This window comes from Nematostella vectensis, chromosome 5 (genome assembly GCF_932526225.1).
Source record: "Nematostella vectensis chromosome 5, jaNemVect1.1, whole genome shotgun sequence".
NCBI classification, from domain to species: domain Eukaryota; kingdom Metazoa; phylum Cnidaria; class Anthozoa; order Actiniaria; family Edwardsiidae; genus Nematostella; species Nematostella vectensis.
This window is the reverse complement of record NC_064038.1, coordinates 9,628,387-9,652,366: the sequence shown is the minus strand read 5'-3', so window position 1 is coordinate 9,652,366 and position 23,980 is coordinate 9,628,387. Positions and strand designations below refer to the sequence as shown.

The 23,980-nt window shown below is 41.1% G+C and overlaps 3 protein-coding genes across 5 annotated transcripts; 1 reads left to right on the top strand and 2 right to left on the bottom strand.

The window, feature by feature from the left end:
• Positions 1–781: 781 nt before the first annotated feature.
• Positions 782–6,085, bottom strand: LOC5508726 (DET1 homolog). 2 transcript variants are annotated; one of them, XM_001629258.3, is made up of 2 exons: positions 4,533–6,082; positions 782–2,054 (listed from the first exon to the last, which is right to left on the bottom strand). In XM_001629258.3, the coding sequence occupies exons 1-2, from the start codon at positions 5,951–5,953 to the stop codon at positions 1,850–1,852; spliced, it is 1,626 nt and encodes a 541-aa protein (XP_001629308.1). In that variant the 5' UTR covers positions 5,954–6,082; the 3' UTR covers positions 782–1,849. The 2 variants fall into 2 exon arrangements, with proteins under 2 accessions (XP_001629308.1, XP_048584227.1); XM_048728270.1 differs by lacking the exon at positions 782–2,054 and adding an exon at positions 2,542–2,716 and having other exon boundaries at positions 4,533–6,085.
• On the top strand, positions 6,030–8,284 carry LOC5508719 (keratinocyte-associated protein 2). The gene is made up of 5 exons (XM_001629235.2): positions 6,030–6,145; positions 6,232–6,386; positions 6,774–6,837; positions 7,121–7,187; positions 8,092–8,284. Exons 1-5 carry the CDS (start codon positions 6,142–6,144, stop codon positions 8,207–8,209), a joined length of 408 nt encoding a protein of 135 aa, XP_001629285.1. The 5' UTR covers positions 6,030–6,141; the 3' UTR covers positions 8,210–8,284.
• On the bottom strand, positions 8,214–22,748 carry LOC5508732 (cation channel sperm-associated protein 2). Of its 2 annotated transcripts, XM_048728272.1 has the most exons (14): positions 22,468–22,748; positions 21,517–21,681; positions 21,003–21,071; positions 20,116–20,288; positions 17,718–17,825; positions 16,861–16,917; positions 16,359–16,483; positions 15,057–15,229; positions 14,371–14,506; positions 11,418–11,582; positions 11,006–11,085; positions 10,470–10,554; positions 9,878–9,945; positions 8,214–9,376 (listed from the first exon to the last, which is right to left on the bottom strand). In XM_048728272.1, the coding sequence occupies exons 1-14, from the start codon at positions 22,628–22,630 to the stop codon at positions 9,345–9,347; spliced, it is 1,599 nt and encodes a 532-aa protein (XP_048584229.1). In that variant the 5' UTR covers positions 22,631–22,748; the 3' UTR covers positions 8,214–9,344. The 2 variants fall into 2 exon arrangements, with proteins under 2 accessions (XP_048584229.1, XP_048584228.1); XM_048728271.1 differs by lacking the exon at positions 8,214–9,376 and having other exon boundaries at positions 9,728–9,945.
• Between the last annotated feature and the right edge of the window lie 1,232 nt (positions 22,749–23,980).

Genomic DNA, 23,980 nt, shown 5'->3' with positions numbered 1-23,980 from the left:
AGCCACTCATCACACAAAACATTGTTCAGGCTTCATGCTTTTATCCAGTAACCGCTCAAAAATTTCATGGTGCCACTTTGATTTCTCGCATAATCATAACGGAAAAAGTGTGTGTGCTCATGTTTTATGAGAATGTTTTTGTGTTTAGCCACCTCGCCAAACATGCTCGCATGAGAGTTCGATTTCAATGTTTGACAAACATGTTTGAATCTTGGCACCAAGATTTTAGATGAGAGGTGGTACAAACTGTCCAATGGGCAGGATGAGCTATGGAACACTTTAGTCATTCTTTGTGCTTCTTCCTCTTGTTAGTGGCAGGTCTAGATGCCCTTGAGTGATTCTGGCAGAAATGTCTTCACTTCTCTTTAGGGGTCAACCATTTAACTATTGAGGAAGAGGGGTGGAGAAAATTTTATTTGTGCATTCCCTATGGGTATTTTGGAAACATTGGTGTATAAGGTAAGGAAAACCAGGGGCATTTAAAAATTGAGTACCATGTCTTCAGTAGCACAACAACCTGAACCCTGAAATCTTTTAATGTAAATTAGCCAAAGCATCATGATTTCTGTGTTTTCATAGAAAATCAAGTCAATAAGTTCAGCAAATTCTAAACTTCCAACTTGAGCTACCCATGAGCTACAACTGGGAACAAAACTGTAGAAAGTTTTCAATTTTTTTTCTAGACTCGTGCAGTATTTTGATATTCTACATTCTACTTCACAGCAAATGCTGTCAATGATCATTTGAATGGGAGGGGGGGATAAATTGTTATAGAAAGAGATTTCCAGACCTCCACAAGTTTTATTTCCCATTTTATTTCTGTCCCGCCGTTTCATTGCTTACCCTGGTCCATTGCTTACTCATGTGGAAAATCTGTTATCTTAGGGAACATTTTTTTACTCATGATTACAGGATGAGAATGATTAGAATAGAAAAATTGTGCCTTCGTTGATGCCGCGTTCCCATTCCAGAATGGAATGAAGGCCATTCAATCCATTCTTCTACCTGTAGCAGAATGACTCGAATGCTATTCTGAACATTCTCTACCAACCATTCTCATTCCAGAATGTTGGAAAAACAAATGCGCCCTAAGACTCAACAAGAAAATTTGGCCCAATGCAGTTTTTTTTTATGATGGGACATCCTGAAAACCTACCTAACAGTAGGCTTTTGGGAGTGGGTTCCATTAAAACAGATGGGGATGATCATTGGCACAATCAATTTTTCCCCTAAGGGATTTTAGTTATGGTAGAAGCATTTTCTAACTCTAAGCACTTAACAATTTAAATTGCAGTCCTTAAGATGCCACAATCAGTCACATCTCTTTTCTAAATACATTCATGTCCAGTTATTATTAGGGTGTGATGATCTACTAGCGTGAGACCCCCTAAGGGATAGCAAAAGCGAAAAAAAGAATAGCAGTAAGCAAAAAAGATAAGATAATCACCCCTGTCTACTATAATGGAGAGTCCCACCCCCGGGAGCTGGAGAAGGCTGAGGTATTGAAGAGCAAGCAAAATCTCGCAGTGTTTTTAAATACCACATCACCAAATATTTTTTGCTCTTTTACTTCAATATCGTACAAAAATGGCCAATACTGCAAACCCCAATGCCCCCCCCCCTTGAGGCACATGAAAGGAATAACACAAGACAGTACTATCTATCTATTAAACGACCATCTAGAATAGAATTTGTAACTGTGTGAGTCAAAAAGCCACGCGTATCAGGAAAAGTATAAATTGGCATCAAGTCAAACCCCCTTCAGCGCAATCTGCCCCTGCTAATTGGCATGGTTTCTTTAGCTAGCAGTTCAGAGGTGTAACCTATAATTCTGCTTCTCTATGTCTGCCTACATGTGTTCTGGCCCCTGTGTAAGATGTCTGATGTGGAAATTCACTACATATTCTGCGTTGGTCCTCTGCACAGAGATTGCAAAAGGGTCATTAGGGTGGAAGGTGAAAGCCACAAGGCGTCTTGCAGTGGGTGGAGTTGGGCGACCAAGGAATCCTGCATGAATTTTGAACTTGAGAAGACCTGAGTCTCTTGAATAGAACCTGAAGATAGAAAAACAGGTTTCCTAACATGAACATAGAGTAGTATACCTCAAGGGTGTTGGGAGATATCTCTTGAGGGTGGTTGCTGTTAAAATTTTCCACAACTTTAATCTTTATTTAAACTCTCTAAATCTACTGTTATTAAAATAATTTCTTTAATTTTTAAAATATCAGACAATTGATATGTAGTTTTGTAGCCAACAACTAGGTAAATATTCCCTCTAAAAAAACCTGATGTGGCCGTCTTCCCAAAGGTTTTGGAGTTTGAAATGCAAACCAGAAGTAGAATTATCTAATACATTTGCAATTGAAACCTGGTAACTAATGCACATGTTGTGACAGATTTTTTTTTAATATCGACTTTTCCGCAGCTTTTTAACATTGAAATATGTCTTGCAACAACTCTTTTCTTGCTCAAATTAGAGCTTCAAGTGGTTCCCTAGATGAAAAATCATGCTCACCTATTTTTGTTTTACATTATTTTCTGTTTATCACATTTTTCTTGACAGTTTCAGGTGTAGCAGACTCTAGTTTCTTGCTGGAGGCAATTTTATCAACACTCAATCAATTGTCGACAGAAAAAAAGAAGAGACTTCACATCTTCTTTTCCCAAATCAGATGTCCAGGTTTTTGGTTAAAAGCGGGTATTCGTACCATGGCACCTGGGGAGAAGGGGGACATAAAAGGGGAATAATGGTTGTGATACGGGTAGAGGTAGGTGGCACGGGTAGAGGGCGGGAGGGTCATTGTGGGGATAATGCTACGTTGAGTGGAGTTGGACTATAAGGAGTGTACGGGATAGTGATGCAGTTGTTCTTACCATGGCGTATAGGGTGAATGGGAAGATTAAGGAGGAGGTAGTGGGTAGGGAGGTATAGACCGGAAAACAAAAAGGCTGATAAGGGGTAAGGTGTACACGCTGGTGGAGAAAGAAGTGAGTTAAAATATAATGAAAACAACAAAAGTTCATAAACATGCACAAAAATTTATAATAAATTACGGTAAATAAGGAATAGAATATTTCATAGAGCTCTTTGAAAAGTTAAGCAGCCTCACGTGTTTTCTAGTACAGGGTTTATCATCAGGAGGTAAGACCAAGTACTAGTCAAATGCGACGGGGAGAATAGAAACTGGGAGCCGTGGGATGCTAGGGGGAGGAGAAAAGATGGAGATACCTAGTAAGGAAAAAGTTCGCATTTGAGACGTGTTTCAAAATGAATGAGTGGCTAGCCAATTCACCTTACCTCAGCAAAGGGTGAGCACATAGTAGTAGTAGTAGCAGGCGGGGGGGGGGGGGGGGTTACTCCCTATATCCATCGGACGGATATCATCATTGTATCTTTTAGGGTGTAAATTGGGTATCTTTTAGGGGTGAAAATGAGAATTCCCAGAATTTTTTTTACCTCAGTATCTTTTGGGGTGCCATTATAGCCTTCCCTTCTCTAACTTGTAGCTCATGAAAGATCTTTAAAAGGTGTCATTCTATGTTTTTAGATCACTATAGTCAGTTTCAATGAAACGTTTTTATGTAAGAGTTAATTACTGAGAGCCGAGGCAATATAAGCGATATACATCCCGAGGCCGCAGGCCAAGGGATGGATAAGCTTATTGCCGAAGGCTCAAGGTAATTAACTGACTTATTACAGATTGACAAAGGTTTCCACACAAAAATGTTTTACAGAATCTTAATCTTTGAAATTGAACCATGATTGAACAAAGAGTGGTGTGGAGGATTCAAACCCTATTAGCATATATATCGAAAAGCTTTGCTTTTAAGGTAATTCCCTTGAAATAGTTCTACAACCCAGAATTTTTTAAAACTTGGCATAAACAATATTGAAGTTAAGGGCTTTAAAAAAATGTGATAAAAAATGGGGGTACCGACCTCGTTTTCACAATAGAGGGGCGTAGAGTTGACGCGTTTTTACTGATCGCGCAAGGAAAAATCCCAACTATTAGTTTTCAAAAAGAGTGCCTATAGTCTTTAGAAAATTAAGTTCTGTTTGTCAAGCTGCCAAAATCCGATCTCCTAAACAATAACCCGTAGTAGCTAATGTTCAAAACAAATAACATTTTAAGAGATCGCACTAAAAGACATTGTTTTCGCCACTATTCATACGGTAAAAAGTGCCATTTTGAAGTATTTTTACGGCTTTTAAGAGAAATAACAAAACTTCTACAACCCAACTTTTTTTCTTCTTTCAGTATATCATTTTTCCGTATATATTTAACTATTTGAGCAAATAAAAAATAGGGGTAACCGACTTCGTTTTTCTGTCAAAGCGATTTTAAGTAAAAAACATGCGCCTTTTGCTGTGTTTTCTTGTACAACTGCGGTGCACGCGCACTTAATACCAGAAAATTCGCACAAACAGCGCGTGCCACTATGCGCAGAAGGGGTGCGCAGTGCAATTCAAGGGAATTACCTTAAATAACTCATACTCCTTCAGTGAAAAGTGTTAATTTCTAATAGCTCACCTAATAGGATGATCCCCACATGCCTTTGGCCTCTCCATGACTGACACCCACTTGTCATCGTAGCTAAATAAGGAAAGGTCTAGGTATGGACTACTGCTATAAGATTGAGAGCTGATAGGAAGCTGTGCCAATAGCCGCTTAACAGCTTCAGTGTGTCCTCCATACTTTGCATTGATTATTGTATGCTTAAACCTCCGCTGAATTTGACGAGCATAGGTATTACTGGATGCAGAGCAGGTAAACTGAGCTGGGGAATGGAGAATTGCATTCCTGAAGGAGTCACAAAATTGCTCAAATAATTCTAAAAGCTTCTCTGAGGTGTTCTCAAATACAGCTAATACTTCTGTGGATTCCATATTGTAGATCACAAAAAATGAGGCCTGGGAGTTGGGATCTGCAACTCGAAGAGTAACAACTTCCTCACTAGCATACTTAATGAGAATTGTAGTTTCATCAAGTAGTTGCATTTTCCACATTCGCAGCATCCGAAACTGTTCAAAGTGTTGAAAGAACCTTCTGATTGCCTCAGCAGAGCCATCCCTCACTGCACACCTCCACAAATGCACCATCAAGCGGTGCTTTAACCCATTTATACAAGTCTCTAAGTATGGACTCCTTATTTGATTATTCTCTACCCCACGAGATCCTGTGAGAACTAGTTCATCATCCTCATGGCAGAACCGACCTATCGACCTCACCTCTATAAACTTCCCATCTTTTGTAACCTGAAAAATGTGAATTGTCTGCTGTTGCACTGAAAGGATAGCTAGAAGGTCTCTATACAAATAGAGGCCTTGATTGTGTGACAAAAATATCTTGTCACATTTGAATGTGCGAGAGTCACTAAGCCTTCCTTTGCGCAGATCCACGATGTGTATGGTGTAGTCTTCAAGGGGAGATCGGGGATTAGGGGACACAGACTCGTTATTTCGGTAAATATCGAAGAAGAATGGATGGGGGTCTTCCGGCACATAGGAGGCAGAGCCAACAATGACATAGCGTCCATCATCGGTGAAAAGACTGCACTCGCGATTTAGATGCTCGCCATTAGCGGCGACCGTAACGACAGCAGTTTGCTTGAAGAATTCCCCGAATAATTTGCTCCGTATAGAAGCTGTCTGATGGCCTTCTCTCGCCAAAAGTTCCTCTGCGGCGCTAGCTCCCTGGAATTCATAAACTTCTATGGAACTCTGATCCAACGAGAATGCCACAAAATAGCGGCCATCCGGCGAGAACTTCCGTAAAAAGCAGGGTGGTTTTTCAACGTTCACGATGGTAAAGTTAGGGAAGAGATTTTGCGTAAAAGACCGGCCTCGGTGCCATCGACATCCCGGTCTGGGAGCAACGGTTTCTCGTTGGCGAATTTTCCACACGATATTTTGATTTGTGACTCTTCGAGGCTTGAAGTGTAATCCATTCATGGTTATGTCCTATGTGTCATATGCATTTCTGGAAAGGTATAGATAAAAATATTTTTTTCAGTCTTTCAGTGTTTAGGACACTTTGGTTTTATCCGAGCCGCCATTTTCTGACATCCGGGACAGTGGCTGGACCGAGTGTTCGAGTAGGACTAAGAACTAGTGAGGTGTCCTTTCATTTACTCTCCAACATGGGTAAGAAGATCCTATTTTATTCCTCGATTTTCTCCTATATTACTGCCCCGATTTTAACCAAACTAACTAGAATTCTTTCTTTATAGCTCTCCCGACTGCTACTTCTTTTCTTTTTGCGTCCACGCTGACGGTTCTTACGTTTGCACTCATGCAAATGTTTAAGACGAATCTTGGTGGTAGCGAATGGATGACTATTCTTGGGGGCTTCATTGGATCACAGCTCTTTGTATTTTTATTAACCGTATCCTTATAATACAGCATGGACAATTATTCTAGAGTGATACTTATATGGCCTCAGGCTTAAAAAATGGCCGAGTTCTTTTCACAAATTCTAACGTGGGCTGTTATGAAAACAAAAGAATTCATTATTATTGTGTAAACACGATGTGACTTTATACTACTATAATCTTAAAGCTTTTTACTACTATTTCTATCTATTATATACTTATAGCTTGTTACAGCAATGAAAAATGCAAAAAAGCAAAGACAAAGGGAGTTATTTCTATTAGAGTTTTGGATATCTCTTTATTGTATTTATTCTAGATTGTTGCTATTTTATTTAGTATTTTTTAACAAAAAAAAAAACATTTCAATTTCCATGAGTGCTACCCTTGACTCTATACACCAGGCAATTGGTAACTTTGAGTCTATGATTTTTGGTAGAGGATTCCACACCAAGCTCTTCCCTGAAGGTGAGTTATATATTGAACTTTGGCATCAATGCCCACTCTTGCAATAAATTTCATCTTCAGTTCAAAATAAGCTTTATAAAGTTTCTAGCTAGACCTAGACAGAGGGTTCATCACATGTAACCCCCTCCCCCCCCCCCCCCCCCCCACCTCTTTGGGTTGCAAGAAAGCTACTGTAGAATTCATATTCAGTTCCCTCCCTTTCTCACTTTAAATCGAGGGTGAGATAGACTGTCTGGCTTAACCCACATAGACTTCAAGAATAACTTAATGCTTCTTTTTGCAGTTCTAATCTGCTTGACTGTCGCTATGTTTGCATCTGGACTTGTGCACAGGGTCTGTGTCACTACCTGGTAAGGACTCCGGGCAATTTGGTGAATGTTTGTAGTAAATCATGCACATAGGTTTAGATATATACCCTTTTAAACAAGGTTGCAGTTGTAATTCAGTGCTTTATGAGTATCAAATAAATGAGCATATAAAAGCATAGATAAAAAACAAATCCAAGTTATGAAAGTCGCAGCATTCTTTTTCATGTGTCTGTAAACATTCGCATGGATTTCAGAGATGAGGATTCAGCCTTTTATTCATTACCAGTGCGGATTACAACACATGGATTCTTGAGTGCAAACTTATTTGACATAGGTGTATATTTAATGGAACATAATTTCCCTGTAAGCTTACTCAGGACTTTAGATTTAACTATTGCAATGTAATTATGTGCAACTGAGTACTATTATTATTAGCAAACCCATCACATACCATAAGTGATCTAATAAACGCTTGGGTGTTTATTAGATTTAAATGTTCTGACAACAGGGGTTCAATAGATAGGAGGCGTTTATTAGAGAGGGGCATTCTTTACAAACTATGAAAATATACCAAACCCAAGTGCAGTGGGGTTCTAGTCTTTGGCAGGATCATGTAAAATTGTAGTCTGCATAGCAAGCATTTTTTGACATTTGAGCAAGCCTCACCCAGAAGAAGCCAAACTCAGATCAATTAAGTTTGATTTATATTACCAAAATTCATTTGTTTATAAGTTGGGAGGAGGGTAGGGGGTATTAAATAGGGGGGGACTTTATTAGAGAGGGCGTTCATAACAAACTTGTAAGCTTAGGGGGGTGTTCTTTAGATAGGAGGCATTGTTTAGATAGGGGGCATTTATTAGATCATTTACGGTATTTTTGAATATATTATTTGTAATCATTGCAATAACCCAAGGAAAATTTCGACTTTGTTTGCTCTTGTTTGCAGTTTTCTGTTTTCAATGGTGGCCCTATACTACCTGAACAGGATCTCCTCATCTGTCCACGCCCCAGTAGCCACACCCATCAAGCCAAACCAGCATTCCAAAGGAAAGAAAGGACACTAGCATCTACACATATCAAATTTATTGTCCCACAAATACACTGTATCTTTATACATTAAATCACAACTTTACAGAAAATGCCTCTTGTCAATCTTTGAGAAAGGGTAATATGCATTGAATCCTTTTATCCAAATCTACATTGATACAATAACACACTAATTATAGAGTGGTTTTCAAAATCCTGTGCAACAAAATGTAATTGTTAATTCACACACACACTCCAATTTATTGGCCCAGTTTTGTGATTTTTAGTGCCACACCTTATTTTTTTCTTCACTGACCAAATCAGGGGACGACAAATTACAGCTTGTAAATGCTCTCATACACGCTATTGTAGTCACAGCTTTCTTTGTTATTCATGGGTCTTTCTATCTTATGAATTGATGGATTTAATTAAAATGCTAATTCCAACACAAGGCTTGTAACAAGATACAAACTGCCTGGTCTCCAGTTATAACTCTTATTGGCTGACAGATTGGTTTATCTATATCCACCTTGACTAAGACAGATAAGTCCGCCAATAGGGAACTTGCACTAAGAGATCACATGATTGTTTGTGTGGCAAACTAGCATGCTCAGGCTCTTTAGCGGCAAAATAATAGCAACAAAAAGCAACTTATTCAGCACTTTAAAAAAAAAGCCAGAATTCTTTTTTTAGAAAGAGTTTAGGTTCATTTAAAGATTTTATTTTTTTATTGTTTCTGGTGTGATGGATTATTTTGTTTTGAATTTGACACCCAAAAAGGTCATGTGATCTCTTAGCGCAAGTTCCTTTTTTGAGGCTGAGCAGAGAGCTATACTCAGAGATGCCACAAAATATTCTTTAATCATAATTGAGGCAGTTACCTCAGTTTGCCTTATTTGTTCTACCACAACTACTATCCTATATCTTTTTTCCTTGAGTAATCCTACATTATCTCATCTAGGACATAAGAAACTGGAGCTAAATTCAGCAACCAAGAGTTAAAAATACACATTGGTTTTAAAGCCTGCATCATTTGTTTTGCTTTGCATGCTGTTGTCTGATTCTGCTCAGGCACAATGAAGTGTGTTACTTAGTTAAGATAGCAAAGTACATGATAGTTTAAACCAAAACTGGCATCAAGTCTCAACTGATAAAAGTGTGAGAAGTTTCAAACTAAGAATCATGTAACTTCACCAAAGCTTCATCTGTGAAAACGAATACAAGGAATGGATTAGTATTAGTTTTTTAAAGCATTTTTCACTTTGGTATACACAGAAAGGGCCTCCCACAACATCGCTTTCTTTCAAGAGGCTTTGTTGTAGTGGAGTACTATACAAATCAAATCACCCTTCTTACCTCTAACCCTTCTAAACTTATACCCCATTTATAACAGCACTTAAACCAGTTTAAAAGTGGTTTAATTAAACTGGTTTAAATCTTGATATCCCTAGAGTGGACAGAGCCAAGAATAAAACTGAATAGACTGTGCTGTACATGCTACTAAGTAATCATTCAGATGGTAAGAATTCAACACAATGAGAAACTTGGGAAGTTATCAGGCAAAGAAAAACCTTGTTTAACTAAACATGGTTTTGATCTGAATGCAGCATTAGTTTTATGATTATTGTATATATCAAGATAAACAACGTGTTAACAGCCTTGTAGTATCTGTGTCCTGTGGGGTTCTAGCCGGTTGGCCAGTGTACCTGCTATTTTTAGAATCTGTTGCCGCTCAGTGATGTTCTCTTGCATGGCCTCCATCAGCTGTAGATACCTGGCATAGTATATAAGGCATAAGTGTGCATTTGCATGTTTGTACGTGTTTAGTCCGTGGGCTTTTAGGGCGTTACTGTGTCTGCAAGGGGGCAAGGAGCTACATATATGGTTCCTGCATGCCCTTGAAAAGTCTTAAATTTGTTGCTGTTCATCCGTCGGAACCATGCCATAGTGCATAATTCTTAAGTGTACATGCAGGCCTGTATGTAGTCAGCTAATGGGGGGGGGGGGGGGTATTTGTAACAAATGAGGCACATTGTAATACTTTGTGATAAAAAAAATGTGATGCAATTAAAATTTGTAAAAGTGTTACCTTCTACAAAGTGTGAATAGATTTAATTGCATGTCTCAAAATGTATTACAAAGTGTAGCCTGTGAAGCGGTGCCAAAGGGGAGGCGGCCTTTCAATTCTTGTATGAATTCCTTTTTTTCTACCTTTGACGTACCGGTGCCTTAAAGTCCCTGATAAAACAGAAAAGGATTGCGGGATGGTAAACAAATAGAGGACATGGCAAACCTTACCTGAACAGCGAGTCCCGGGGCCAAAGTGTTTCCACAGGTATGGTCTTCAGCACGTTTAGATTCGCAGCCACGGTCGCATTCCAGTCTACACATAACAATGGGCCCATAATGCATTATTTTCTCGACCATTTTGACGGAAGCAACAGCATCCAAGTTTCCATATCCTGTACAACTACATTTATTGGAGATAGTCACGTAAACCATGCCTCACGAAATCACTGCTTTCTTTCTTTTTTTTCTTCGCGAAAGAACCGCTGAAGAATAGCCACTGCTTGTATAGCTTATTACTAGGGTATGATCGAGCGTGATACCACTCGAATATAAAATGGGTTTCACTAATCATCATGAAAGAAACATTTTTAAATCTTTATTATTCAGGGCCTTTCATTGACAAAAACAAGGGGATGTCAGAGGCAATATAAAAGCGATCCTTCGGCGCTCGCTTGCTTTTCTCATGCCCAGACTCCCCCTTTTCCTCTTTCCCCCTTTGCGGTTGCTATGCATGATATATACCCCAGTGCACGTTTGTCACTGACCATCAGAAGTCTCCTTGACATCGTCGCGCACACACATGAATGGATTCATGTCACTTGTAGCCATGGCTATCGGCTTCTCCCTAGGAACAGGATGGGGTATTGTTACTCGAAGGGACAAACAACTAAAACTTCTACAACTGTGATCCTATCTGTTACATAAGGAAGGAAAACAAGACAGACACTAGGACAAAAAAAACAGACAGACGAGCAGATTAAATCACAATTGTAAGAAACAGTATTATCAAAATGCATCAACTGGAATGCAAGGAGTGATTTTCTGATTGCCAGCTTTTTGATGGTTGGTTTTGCAATCAAGCTCACACTCGGAAAAAGACCAACACTTTGTGATATCTTTTGGAGTCTTAATTTGGTGTATTAATAAGTAAACAGAAGTGATTGTTGATTATTCGACCTGAGTTTCGCAAGCTTGCTGCCCAACTCGGCTAGCGCATCCTCTCGCTTGCCCTTGACTCCTTCATCATGAGAGTCGGAGTCGGACAACTCGGCAAGGGACGGCAGCATGTCCGGGCGGACGGCCTCCTTGACGAACAGCTCATTGTCGGCACTACTTGATCGTCTGCAAGTAGAGGAATACAAAGACACGTGGCTATCGTGGCCAGACAAGCAAATGAGGTAACGCAATGCGGTAAACCGCCTCCAGGAAGGTAAGAGAAGCAAGCAAAATCAGCCTTCTTGAGCACGCAACAGAACAGACCAAAGGGGGACGCCTCGCTTATCACTACTCACTTCCCAGATTCACACCCACTTCTTGAATAAACCTGATAAAGATCCTTGTTTGCAGCTGGTTCTACTAGTGTGTAGTTTCTAGTATGCCTTGCCTTGGCGTGTCTAAACCTGATCCTAGTACGCCTATACCTGTGCCTAGCGTGTCTATATACCTGGTACTAGCGTGTCTATATACCTGGTACTAGCGTGTCTATACCTGGTTCTAGCGTGTCTATATACCTGGTACTAGCGTGTCTATATACCTGGTACTAGCGTGTCTATTTACCTGGTCCTAGCATGTCTATTTACCTGGTACTAGCGTGTCTATATACCTGGTACTAGCGTGTCTATATACCTGGTACTAGTGTGTCTATATACCTGGTTCTAGCGTGACTATATACCTGGTTCTAGCGTGACTATATACCTGGTCCTAGCGTGTCTATATACCTGGTCCTAGCGTGTCTATATACCTGGTACTAGCGTGTCTATATACCTGGTACTAGCGTGTCTATTAACCTGGTCCTAGCATGTCTATATACCTGGTCCTAGCGTGTCTATATACCTGGTCCTAGCGTGTCTATATACCTGGTACTAGCGTGTCTATATACCTGGTACTAGCGTGTCTATATACCTGGTACTAGCGTGACTATATACCTGGTCCTAGCGTGTCTATATACCTGGTCCTAGCGTGACTATATACCTGGTCCTAGCGTGTCTATATACCTGGTACTAGCGTGTCTATATACCTGGTACTAGCGTGTCTATACCTGGTTCTAGCGTATCTATACCTGGTACTAACGTGTCTATATACCTGGTACTAACGTGTCTATATACCTGGTTCTAGCGTGTCTATATACCTGGTACTAGCGTGTCTATATACCTGGTACTAGCGTGTCTATATACCTGGTCCTAGCGTGTCTATATACCTGGTTCTAGCGTGTCTATATATATGGTCCTAGCGCGTCTATACCTGGTCCTAGCGTGTCTATTAACCTGGTCCTAGCATGTCTATATACCTGGTACTAGCGTGTCTATATACCTGGTTCTAGCGTGACTATATACCTGGTCCTAGCGTGTCTATATACCTGGTCCTAGCGTGTCTATACCTGGTCCTAGCGTGTCTATACCTGGTACTAGCGTGTCTATACCTGGTACTAGCGTGTCTATACCTGGTACTAGCGTGTCTATACCTGGTACTAGCGTGTCTATACCTGGTACTAGCGTGTCTATATACCTGGTTCTAGCGTATCTATACCTGGTACTAACGTGTCTATATACCTGGTACTAACGTGTCTATATACCTGGTACTAACGTGTCTATATACCTGGTACTAGCGTGTCTATATACCTGGTACTAGCGTGTCTATATACCTGGTCCTAGCGTGTCTATATACCTGGTCCTAGCGTGTCTATATACCTGGTTCTAGCGTGTCTATATATATGGTCCTAGCGCGTCTATACCTGGTACTAGCGTGTCTATTAACCTGGTACTAGCGTGTCTATATACCTAGAACTAGCGTGTCTATATACCTAGAACTAGCGTGTCTATATACCTGGTACTAGCGTGTCTATATACCTGGTTCTAGCGTGTCTATATACCTGGTCGTAGCGCGTCTATACCTGGTCCTAGCGTGTCTATATACCTGCTCCTAGCGTGTCTATATACCTGCTCCTAGCGTGTCTATATACCTGGTCCTAGCGTGTCTATATACCTGGTCCTAGCGTGTCTTTATACCTGGTACTAGCGTGTCTTTATACCTGGTACTAGCGTGTCTATATACCTGGTTCTAGCGTGTCTATACCTGGTCCTAGCGTGTCTATATACCTGGTACTAGCGTGTCTATATACCTGGTACTAGCGTGTCTACATACCTGGTACTAGCGTGTCTACATACCTGGTACTAGCGTGTCTATATACCTGGTACTAGCGTGTCTATATACCTGGTACTAGCGGGTCTACATACCTGGTACTAGCGTGTCTATATACCTGGTACCAGCGTGTCTACATACCTGGTACCAGCGTGTCTACATACCTGGTACTAGCGTGTCTATATACCTGGTACTAGCGTGTCTATATACCTGGTACTAGCGTGTCTATATACCTGGTACTAGCGTGTCTATATACCTGGTACTAGCGTGTCTACATACCTGGTCGTACGCGTCTATACCTGGTCCTAGCGTGTCTATTAACCTGGTCCTAGCGTGTCTATATACCTGGTCCTAGCGTGTCTATACCTGGTTCTAGCATGTCTATATACCTGGTACTAGCGTGTCTATATACCTGGTACTAGCGTGTCTATATACCTGGTACTAGCGTGTCTATATACCTGGTACTAGCGTGTCTATATACCTGGTCCTAGCGTGTCTATATACCTGGTACTAGCGTGTCTATACCTGGTCCAATGTGTCTATATACCTGGTCCAATGTGTCTATATACCTGGCCCTAGCGTGTCTATACCTGGTACTAGCGTGTCTATATACCTGGTACTAGCGTGTCTATTAACCTGGTCCTAGCATGTCTATATACCTGGTACTAGCGTGTCTATATACCTGGTACTAGCGTGTCTATATACCTGGTACTAGCGTGACTATATACCTGGTACTAGCGTGACTATATACCTGGTCCTAGCGTGTCTATACCTGGTTCTAGCATGTAGCTTGTCCTGTCTATCTAGCTCCTCTGTCAGGTGCTGCCTCATGTGTTCCGCCTCGATTACTTGTGTCTGTTCTTTCACGTGTTTGTTGAAGTCGTCTCGAATGTTCTGGAAGTTCATGACTGTGGAAATGTGTTTTTAAGCAAAATAGCAATAGCAATAGCAATGATAGCAATACCTACTAGAAAGTAAGCCAATTAACGAATAGTAGTTTCAAAGTTTCACAAGTTTCAAATGAAATAAAGTTTATTACTAGAAGAATTACGTCGTCATGTGATGTGCTTTTAAGTATCACTTTGCCTCGCAGGTTGGTTTATAAATTCATGTCAATCATATGCTCGAGAGAGCGGAGACGAAATTGCTCAGTAAAAGATTAAGAGGAAAAGACGGAAGATGACATATTCTACGACAAAACCAAAAGGGCCATACGAACGTAGCCCTGTCATGGACACAAAAAGAAAAGGAAGAGAGGAGGGCTAAGACCACCTGGCGAAGAACAGTAGAGAGAGAAAGGAATGGAAGACATGAGATCGGGCAAGGGCCGCTTCTCTATTCTGTGTTGCCTTATGTGCCACGAGGCAAAATAACTAAAGGTAACAATCAGATAGTACGTTTGTCGCATCCCATTAGCCACAAGCGCGAGTCTCACTATAAAGATAACCCCTTCCGTACCCATGATTCCTGCGAATATGTTCCTAAAGATGAAAGCGCCGATGCAGATCCACAGGATGATGTAGATCTGGGCCGTGACCACGTTCACAACCTTGACGTGCTCCGTCAAGATCATGTACCAGTGATCCAAGGTGAACAGTTGGAACAGGGTGATCAGAGCGTTGCCAAGGGTGCTGTTAAGATAAAAAATCGCAAGGTGTCAGGGTTATTAAAGCCAACATAAATTGGGGAGACGGGGGAATCCAAACATTCTTAGCTACTGAAATTGGAGCCTCATCCATGATATTCCGTGGTCCGTGGCAAGAGTTGTATGACTGTAGCCGGAGCATGCGCAAATGGTATAGCAAGCTGGTCCATGCAGAGTGGTGAGAGGGGGGGGGGGGGGCGAAGGGGGAGGAGCTCTTTAATTTCTTCTTTCCATAAGTGCGCGGTATCTTTCCATTTTTCCCAGCCCGTCGCGCTTGCTATGCAGGCAGAGACTCAATGATTTCTAAAGACATTCGAATTCACTTAAATAATTATGAGCAGTTATATTCTTGAACATTCCTATTTTTCCTGAAGATTTGTGTTTGCGCTCTGAAATTCAGCAACCTGCGAAGAGGGTGGATCACTCCCCCCCCCCCCCCCCCATACAATAGATCCATTGTGTAGGGGGGATAGCCCGTCTCTCACGGGCATCACACTTCATTTTTCTTGGTGAAGTTTATGGCTTCACACATTGATGGAAGCACGGGTGGCCTAGCGCGTCGGCCTCTCACCGCTGTGGCCCAGGTTCGAATCCTGGCTCAAACTGGGGATTTATTCTGGGTTCCTGTCTTGATTCGAATTTGTGTCACAAGTGAGTTGCAGTTATTCTCCTGTGTTTCCAGTCTTCTCGGATAAGGACACTAAACCGGAGGTCCTGTCTCTTCAAGCTGCACTACACTAACCTGAACCGAAGGGACGTAAAAGAACCACTGGGGACACAATAAACCCTCTGGCAGTGACCACCCCCAGTGACAGTGCTTACTAACCGAGGGCCATATGTTAGAAAACTGTATATTCGGTTAAATATGCTACCCTCGATAAACAAAGATTAAACTGAAACTGACTGTACTATATAGGATGTACCGCATGATTGGGAACGCTGGCGCATGGTACAATCTTTAGTGACTGCACGGTTTAAAGACTAACTCACACATATGAATGCAAACTACATGGAGCAGTCTCTTATACATACTGAGGTGATCTCCTCAGTCGGCTGCATATGGAGCGATTAGAGAATCAGTTATAAGCGCCATTCGAGATTTTACACGGTTTTACCTAAAGCTGGTCTTGTACTTGAGGTCAGTGCGGTTGGATTTCGCGGCGGAGGCGAAGATGACGGTCCCAGCGACCGCAAAGATGTACATAAACGTCATCAACAAGATCATGATGAATGCCATAGACTGGAGGGAGAGAACAATGTCAGGTACTGTAGAATGTGGTGATCGAATTAGTACTGAGACAAAGTTCGTGAACGGGTAGAATGAAAGCCAAGGGTTAGAGGGGTGAAGCGGTGACTGTTTTCACTCCCCTCTCCACTTTCGGAAGTAATCTATCTTATAAAATTCTTATAGCCATATCTTATCAACGACGAAAAATATAGAATTAGAAATTAAGACGTGACAGTTGTTCATAGAAGTTCTAACAACTCCTAATTGATAGTTCAAGAAGACTTTTGAAATAAGCGTTGAATAGAAGTGGGCGTCCCCTCGCAACCCTTAAAATTCAAACGAGCATTTAAGGTATGTATGGTGACGTAATAAGGATATAGTTCTCTGACCTTGAATGCCTTTAGGATCGTCAGCACAATGATGCGAAGCTGTGCGAACCTAGAAACCTGCAAGCAAAAGGGGGAAAACTTACTTTTTTTATTCTAGTGAAAAGCCATTTGAAGGCTCGTACGCAAAAAAAAGGGACTGGTACTAGACAATTGTACTTGGGTAGAATGGTACTAGACAATTGTACTTATGGGGAATGGTACTAGACAATTGTACTTATGGGGAATGGTACCAGACAATTGTACTTATGTAGAATGGTACTAGACAATTGTACTTATGGGGAATGGTACTAGACAATTATACTTATGGGGAATAGTACTAGACAATTGTACTTATGTAGAATGGTACTAGACAATTGTACTTATGGGGAATGGTACTAGACAATTGTACTTATGGGGAATGGTACTAGACAATTGTACTTATGGGGAATGGTACTAGACAATTGTACTTATGTAGAATGGTACTAGACAATTGTACTTATGGGGAATGGTACTAGACAATTGTACTTATGGGGAATGGTACTAGACAATTGTACTTATAGGGAATGGTACTAGGCAATTGTACTTATGGAGAATGGTACTAGACAATTGTACTTGCGTAGAATGGTACTACACAATTGTACTTATGGGGAATGGTACTACACAATCGTACATATGGGGAATGGTACTAGACAATTGTACATATGGGGAATGGTACTAGACAATTGTACTTATGGGGAATGGTACTAGACAATTGTAGTTATGGTACTTCAGATAAGTGGTAACAAAATAGGTAAGGTATGTGAAGAAGTCCTAAAAATGTCAAAATGTCCCGTATCCATCCCTGCGAACTCACGCCGTCTACGACTGATGACTCTTACCATCTTGAGGGAGCGCAGAATTCTGAACACTCTCAAGTTATCAGCGATAACCGCAACTTCAGCGGTGTTTTGCCCAGATGAAAACTTGATTACTTCTGGCACAACAGACTGCAAAGAAGAATGAAATTTCCAACAACAACACCAACTTCCGTAGTCACCGCAAATGAAGAATAAGTGTGAATAAGTGACATTATCGTGGTTTTAATCGGCACATCGCAAATTTAGCTTGAAATCTAATTATTGAAGAGCGGAAATTTCAGAGGTTCGCCAACACCTCTACAAAAGGACATCACCACCACAAGGGGGCATGCATAACCCTCAACCAAGGTACATGCCAATACATCCACATCAGGGGGCATATACCATACCCTCCACCAAGGTACATGCCAATACATCCACATCAGGGGGCATGCCCTACCCTCCACCAAGGTACATGCCAATACATTCACATCAGGGGGCATATACCATACCCTCCACCAAGGTACATGCCAATAAATCCACATCAGGGGGCATGCCCTACCCTCCACCAAGGTACATGCCAATACATCCACATCAGGGGACATGTCCTACCCTCCACCAAGGTACATGTTAATACATCCACATCAGGGGGCATGCCCAACCCTCCACCAAGGTACATGTTAATACATCCACATCAGGGGGCATGCCCAACCCTCCACCAAGGTACATGCCAATACATCCACATCAGGGGGCATGCCCTACCCTCCACCAAGGTACATGTTAATACTTCCACATCAGGGGGCATGCCCTACCCTCCACCAAGGTACATGCCAATACATCCACATCAGGGGACATGCCCAACCCTCCACCAAGGTACATGCCAATACATCCACATCAGGGGGTATGCCCAGCCCTCCACCAAGGTACATGCCAATACATCCACATCAGGGGACTTGCCCTACCCTCAACCAAGGTACATGCCAATACATCCTCATCACTGGGCATGCCCAGCCCTCCACCAAGGTACATGCCAATACTTTCACATCAGGGGGCATATACCATACCCTCCACCAAGGTACATGCCAATACATCCTCATCATTGGGCATGCCCAGCCCTCCACCAAGGTACATGTTAATACATCCTCATCAGGGGGGCATGTCCAACCCTCCTCCAAGGTACATGTCAATACATCCACATCAGGGGGCATGCCAAGCCCTCCACCAAGGTACATGTTAATACATCAACATCAGGGGGCATGCCAAGCCCTCCACCAAGGTACATGTTAATACATCAACATCAGGGGGCATGCCCTACCCTCCACCAAGGTACATGCCAATACTTTCACATCAGGGGGCATATACCATACCCTCCACCAAGGTACATGCCAATACATCCTCATCAGGGGGCATGCCCTACCCTCCACCAAGGTACATGCCAATACTTCCACATCAGGGGGCATATACAATACCCTCCACCAAGGTACATGCCAATACATCCTCATCAGGGGGCATGCCCAACCCTCCACCAAGGTACATGCCAATACTTCCACATCAGGGGGCATGCCCAACCCTCCACCAAGGTACATGCCAATACATCCTCATCAGGGGGTATGCCCAACCCTCCACCAAGGTACATGCCAATACATCCTCATCAGGGGGCATGCCCAACCCTCCACCAAGGTACATGCCAATACATCAACATCAGGGGATGTAGATATATGCCCAACCCTCCACCAAGGTACATGTTAATACATCCATATCAGGGGGCATGCCCAACCCTCCACCAAGGTACATGTCAATACATCCACATCAGGGGGCATGCCCAGCCCTCCACCAAGGTACATGTTTATACATCCACATCAGGGGGCATGCCCTACCCTCCACCAAGGTACATGCCAATACTTCCACATCAGGGGGCATATACCATACCCTCCACCAAGGTACATGCAAATACATCCTCATCAGGGGGCATGCCCAACCCTCCACAAAGGTACATGCCAATACATCAACATCAGGGGCCCACCATTTCGTTAAGGGGCATGTCCACCCACCCACTGGAGGACATGCCCAGACAATCACCAGGAGCAAGTCAATCCCTTTATCAATGTACACGCCAACCCTTCCACCAAGGGTCTAGCCTGCTTGCAGGCTGTACTCGGGCGTCCATTTTTGCCCTCGCTCCCAGGAACCACGTGGCTTATAATACAAGATGGTGACCACCGAACGGAGAGGGTTTCTGCAATAATAACACCGAGTACCGCCTGCAAGCAGTCTACCAAGGGGCATGCCTACCTCACCACAGAGGTTCCACCCAAGCTTCCACCAAAGTGCATGCCTGTCCCAACATCAAGGAGATCTGCCCACAATGGGGAAGTTTTGTGTCTTATAACAGCAAAATTTAAGAGTGTCACATCAAAGGTGTTTTGGGTGAAATGCTTACCATAATAGTGACAAAGAAGTCAAAGATGTTCCAGCCATTATTCCAGAACGACCAGAAGCCATCAATCCACTTGACAATGATCTCAATGACGAAGATTGTAAGTGCGCAGAAGTCAAACACATTGAGCGTGACCTTAAGTGCATCAAGTGATGGGTCTGTGATCTGGGACACCTCTAAGTAAAACAAAAGGCACATGAAAATATTGTGTTGCCCTCCTCCCCTATAGATATAAAAATACATAAAGGGTTAAGACAGACAGACGGTGGGTCAGACTATGGACGTGTGGAAGGATAGAGAGAAGCAAGCAGATGATAACCAAAACGTATCATCATATCCTTCTGCATATATATAAAAATACTTTTAGCATTAAGACAGACATACAGGGGCCAGTTCCTCAAAGGCCGATTAACTTAACCCTAGATCAACTCCTAAAATCCAGGTTAAGATTTACTAATCGTAGGTTAGCTAACCTACGGATAACTCACCGTTCCTAATCCCCTGGTTTTAAAACTGGTTTGATGAGTAAAATTCACACAGGATAACCCAGTAGATCAATAGAGAGCAACTCAAATTTACCTTTAGTGGTTTTATTTTCCCAAAACACCTCTACATCACCTGTAATTACCTCCATTTCAATGCCAAAAATGTCATTTGCAGGATTTGAGTTCGGGCTTGATTCATTTCAAGTATAAATTTGTGGGTTAGGGCAAATTTAACCCTTGGTTAGCGCTAATCGGCTTTTTAGGAACCGGCCCCATAAAGATAGGATGAGAAAGGGGATGCAAAGGAGAGAAGATAAAATCATAGGCATTTGAAAACATTTAGCATATAAGACAGACAGATGGACAGACAAATGGATGGATTAACCTTTTTATCAGCTTTCATACCTGATTGAATTCCAAGGACAACTGAGTTGGTAATGATCAATATCATCATGAAATTCTGCACCTTTGGATCTGATAAAAGAGTTAAAATATATGATTTATTTTAGTCATATAACTCAGAAAAGCTGAATGAATGAGGTGGATCTCCTGAGTTAAGATTAGGGAAATGAATCAGAAAGGAACTGATTTCCAAATGCTCCTGACAAAAGTCTTCCATTTGGGCAATAGACCAAAGCTTGCACCATTTAGGGTGGTTAATATGCCCGGCCCCCCAAAGAACCAATGACAAGTGAAGGGTCAGTATGCAGCTCTTACAAGCTGCAATTTGATTGGGCAAATGAACAATATCCGCACCTCGACACAAAGAACGAGAAGAATAGAGACAAAAGAACTCCTTTGTAGAACAAAAATAATAGGAGATAAAGCAGCTGCGTACTTACTCTAAGTGAAACCCTCACCCCTGTCCCACTACATTAACCCTACCCCATCCCCTAAATTTCCTTCTTCTCATGCTTACCTTCCACTACAGTGTGTGCCCAGGGTCCAAGTGGGATGCTATTCTTATTCTTCACTCTATTCAGACGGCGGTCATGGAATTTCTGCTCATCTTTCTTGGAGTACATCTGGAACTTAATCAGTCCTTGGGGATTCTCACGTAGTAGATCATCCATTGCTGCATCATCTGAAGATCAAACAGATGCACTCACACATATGCAGTAATAAAGTATAACATAAACATAGATAATCATACAATCATCATAACAAAAAGATTTATGTGGAAAATATTAGTATTTATAATATTGTTATTATTTAGCTATTTATGATTATTCTGGTAATCATCATCATCGACATAAGGAATCGGTTTAGCAAAATAACTTATTTATAACTTCATACTCACCTGCATTAGGCGGGTGTCACAAGATTTGGACCTCATCACAACCCTATTTTTTGTGAGAATGTTCATACATTCTCTGTATTCACTTTCATTAGCTCTCTTGTTTTTTTTTTACATATTTACTGTATTTACCCGATTTGAAAAGATTTCTGTCCAAGTTGGGTTGACAGTTATGTAACTTAGACTAACACTGACTCAAGATTGTTCTTTTCATATACTTAAATTAAGTTAAACTTACTTATAAGCTTACTTACAGATGTTTTAGAGATGCAAAATATTTCATTTCTGAGGAAATGCAATATGTACTTACCTAACAAATGTAAGTCATATTATACTCACATAAGTAAACAGGGACTTTTTGTGTACTTGAAGTTACTTAAGTTAACTTCTTATAAATTATGTGATTCGTTTTTAGTTAGTAAGAAAGAAGTACTTATTAATAAGTAAGTAACACCCTTATTCAACTAAATCGTTTACGTATAATTCAAACGAAAAGCCAACAAATGCAATCTGTAATAAACAGCTTGATATATTGCCTACATGATTTTCATGATGGCTCAAGTCAATACTCACCGACAATTTCATTAGAATATACTTTTGGGACTTCGGTACCACCTCTGTCTAAAAGCATGTCCAAAAGTTGAAAGTCTTCAATCAATTTTGATCTAAAAATCTCTGCCCTGCGGGACAGATCCTCTGGTACTTCCTCGTTCATCTCTAAAGATAGCCTTTGCATAACAACAGTTTCTTTTTTGCTAACTGAGTAGAAAAAGTTATAAAATACCACACTACTTTTCTCTTTTCATTTCAAAATGGCCGCCTCTTCAGCATTCGTGACGTCACTCGACTAAAGGTTATTGGCATTTGCATTTGCATTGAAATGGATTCCCGGTGGCTAGGTTATTATGCCATATTTTGTTCATTGAAACAAGGATTGTATGTTGTTGTTGTTTTTTTTTCAACTTTTTAAATTGTGTCGGGCTACAACAGGTGAAAAGCGCACAAATTTCGGGCTTTTTCACGGGTCACGGGTGAATGCGATGCATGCAATTTGCTGTCATTTCACAGCAACAGCACGTCAGGAGAAAATGCCGTTTTGCCGTTTAGCAAGAAATGGCAAGAATGTACGATTTTCTCAAGACTCGCCTTAAAAATTTGCCTCCGTCGGCCTTTTATGTTAAGAAGTCAATCGATAATTTTACGATTCGTGGCACAAATGATTATGTGTTCCGGGATGGAATGTCTGAAACAACCATTTCTTATCATTTATTGTATTTATAAAGAAGCGGAATAGAAATTACCTCGAATGACGTGTTTCATAGAAGAAAGCAATGAGTGTTTTAGCTATAACCGATAAAAATGTCCACCTTAACCGGAAGATATGTCAAAATCTTTTATTTGTCAGTATCTGTTACATTTAAAAATGAGCGAAACAACAATTGTTGAATGTAAAAATTTATACCGTCCCGGAGTTCAAATAGGAATGTATAAATTTATACATTCCTTTTTGAACTCCGGGACTGTATAAATTTATACATTCCTTTTTGAACTCCGGGACTGTATAAATTTATACATTCCTTTTTGAACTCGGGGACTGTATTAATTTATACATTCCTTTTTGAACCCGGAAACTGTATAAATTTATACATTCCTTTTTAAACTCGGGGACTGTATAAATTTATACATTCCTTTTTTAACTCCGGGACTGTATAAATTTATACATTCCTTTTTGAACTCCGGGACTGTATAAATGTATACATTTCTTTTTTAACTCCGGGACTGTATAAATTTATACATTCCTTTTTGAACTCGGGGACTGTATAAATTTATACATTCCTATTTGAACTCCGGGACTGTATAAATTTATACATTCCTATTTGAACTCCGGGACGGTTTGGGGTTGTATAAATTTATACCTTCCCTGGAACTAAAGGGTATTTTTACTCTTTTATAGACAATTGTTGTTTCGCTCCTTTTTACATGTAAAAAGGCCCAAAAAATCCAAAAAGTCTCCTCAAAATTGAGGACTCCTGCCAAGAAAAGCCTTAGGAACACAAAATGTGTTAAGTGTCTTTGAAATGCGGGA

Coding starts and splice junctions, on each gene's coding strand:
- LOC5508726 (XM_001629258.3), bottom strand. CDS start 5,953: ATGAATGGATTACACTTCAAGCCTCGAAGAGTCACAAATCAAAATATC. Junction 2,055..4,532: donor TGTGGGGATCATCCTATTAG/GTGAGCTATTAG, acceptor TTCTATCTTCAG/GTTCTATTCAAGAGACTCAG.
- LOC5508719 (XM_001629235.2), top strand. Junction 6,387..6,773: donor TCTTTGTATTTTTATTAACC/GTATCCTTATAA, acceptor TCTATACACCAG/GCAATTGGTAACTTTGAGTC. Junction 7,188..8,091: donor AGGGTCTGTGTCACTACCTG/GTAAGGACTCCG, acceptor TCTTGTTTGCAG/TTTTCTGTTTTCAATGGTGG.
- LOC5508732 (XM_048728271.1), bottom strand. CDS start 22,630: ATGCAAAGGCTATCTTTAGAGATGAACGAGGAAGTACCAGAGGATCTG. Junction 17,826..20,115: donor ACTTCTTTGTCACTATTATG/GTAAGCATTTCA, acceptor TCTTCTTTGCAG/TCTGTTGTGCCAGAAGTAAT. Junction 9,946..10,469: donor CCCCGGGACTCGCTGTTCAG/GTAAGGTTTGCC, acceptor ATACTATGCCAG/GTATCTACAGCTGATGGAGG.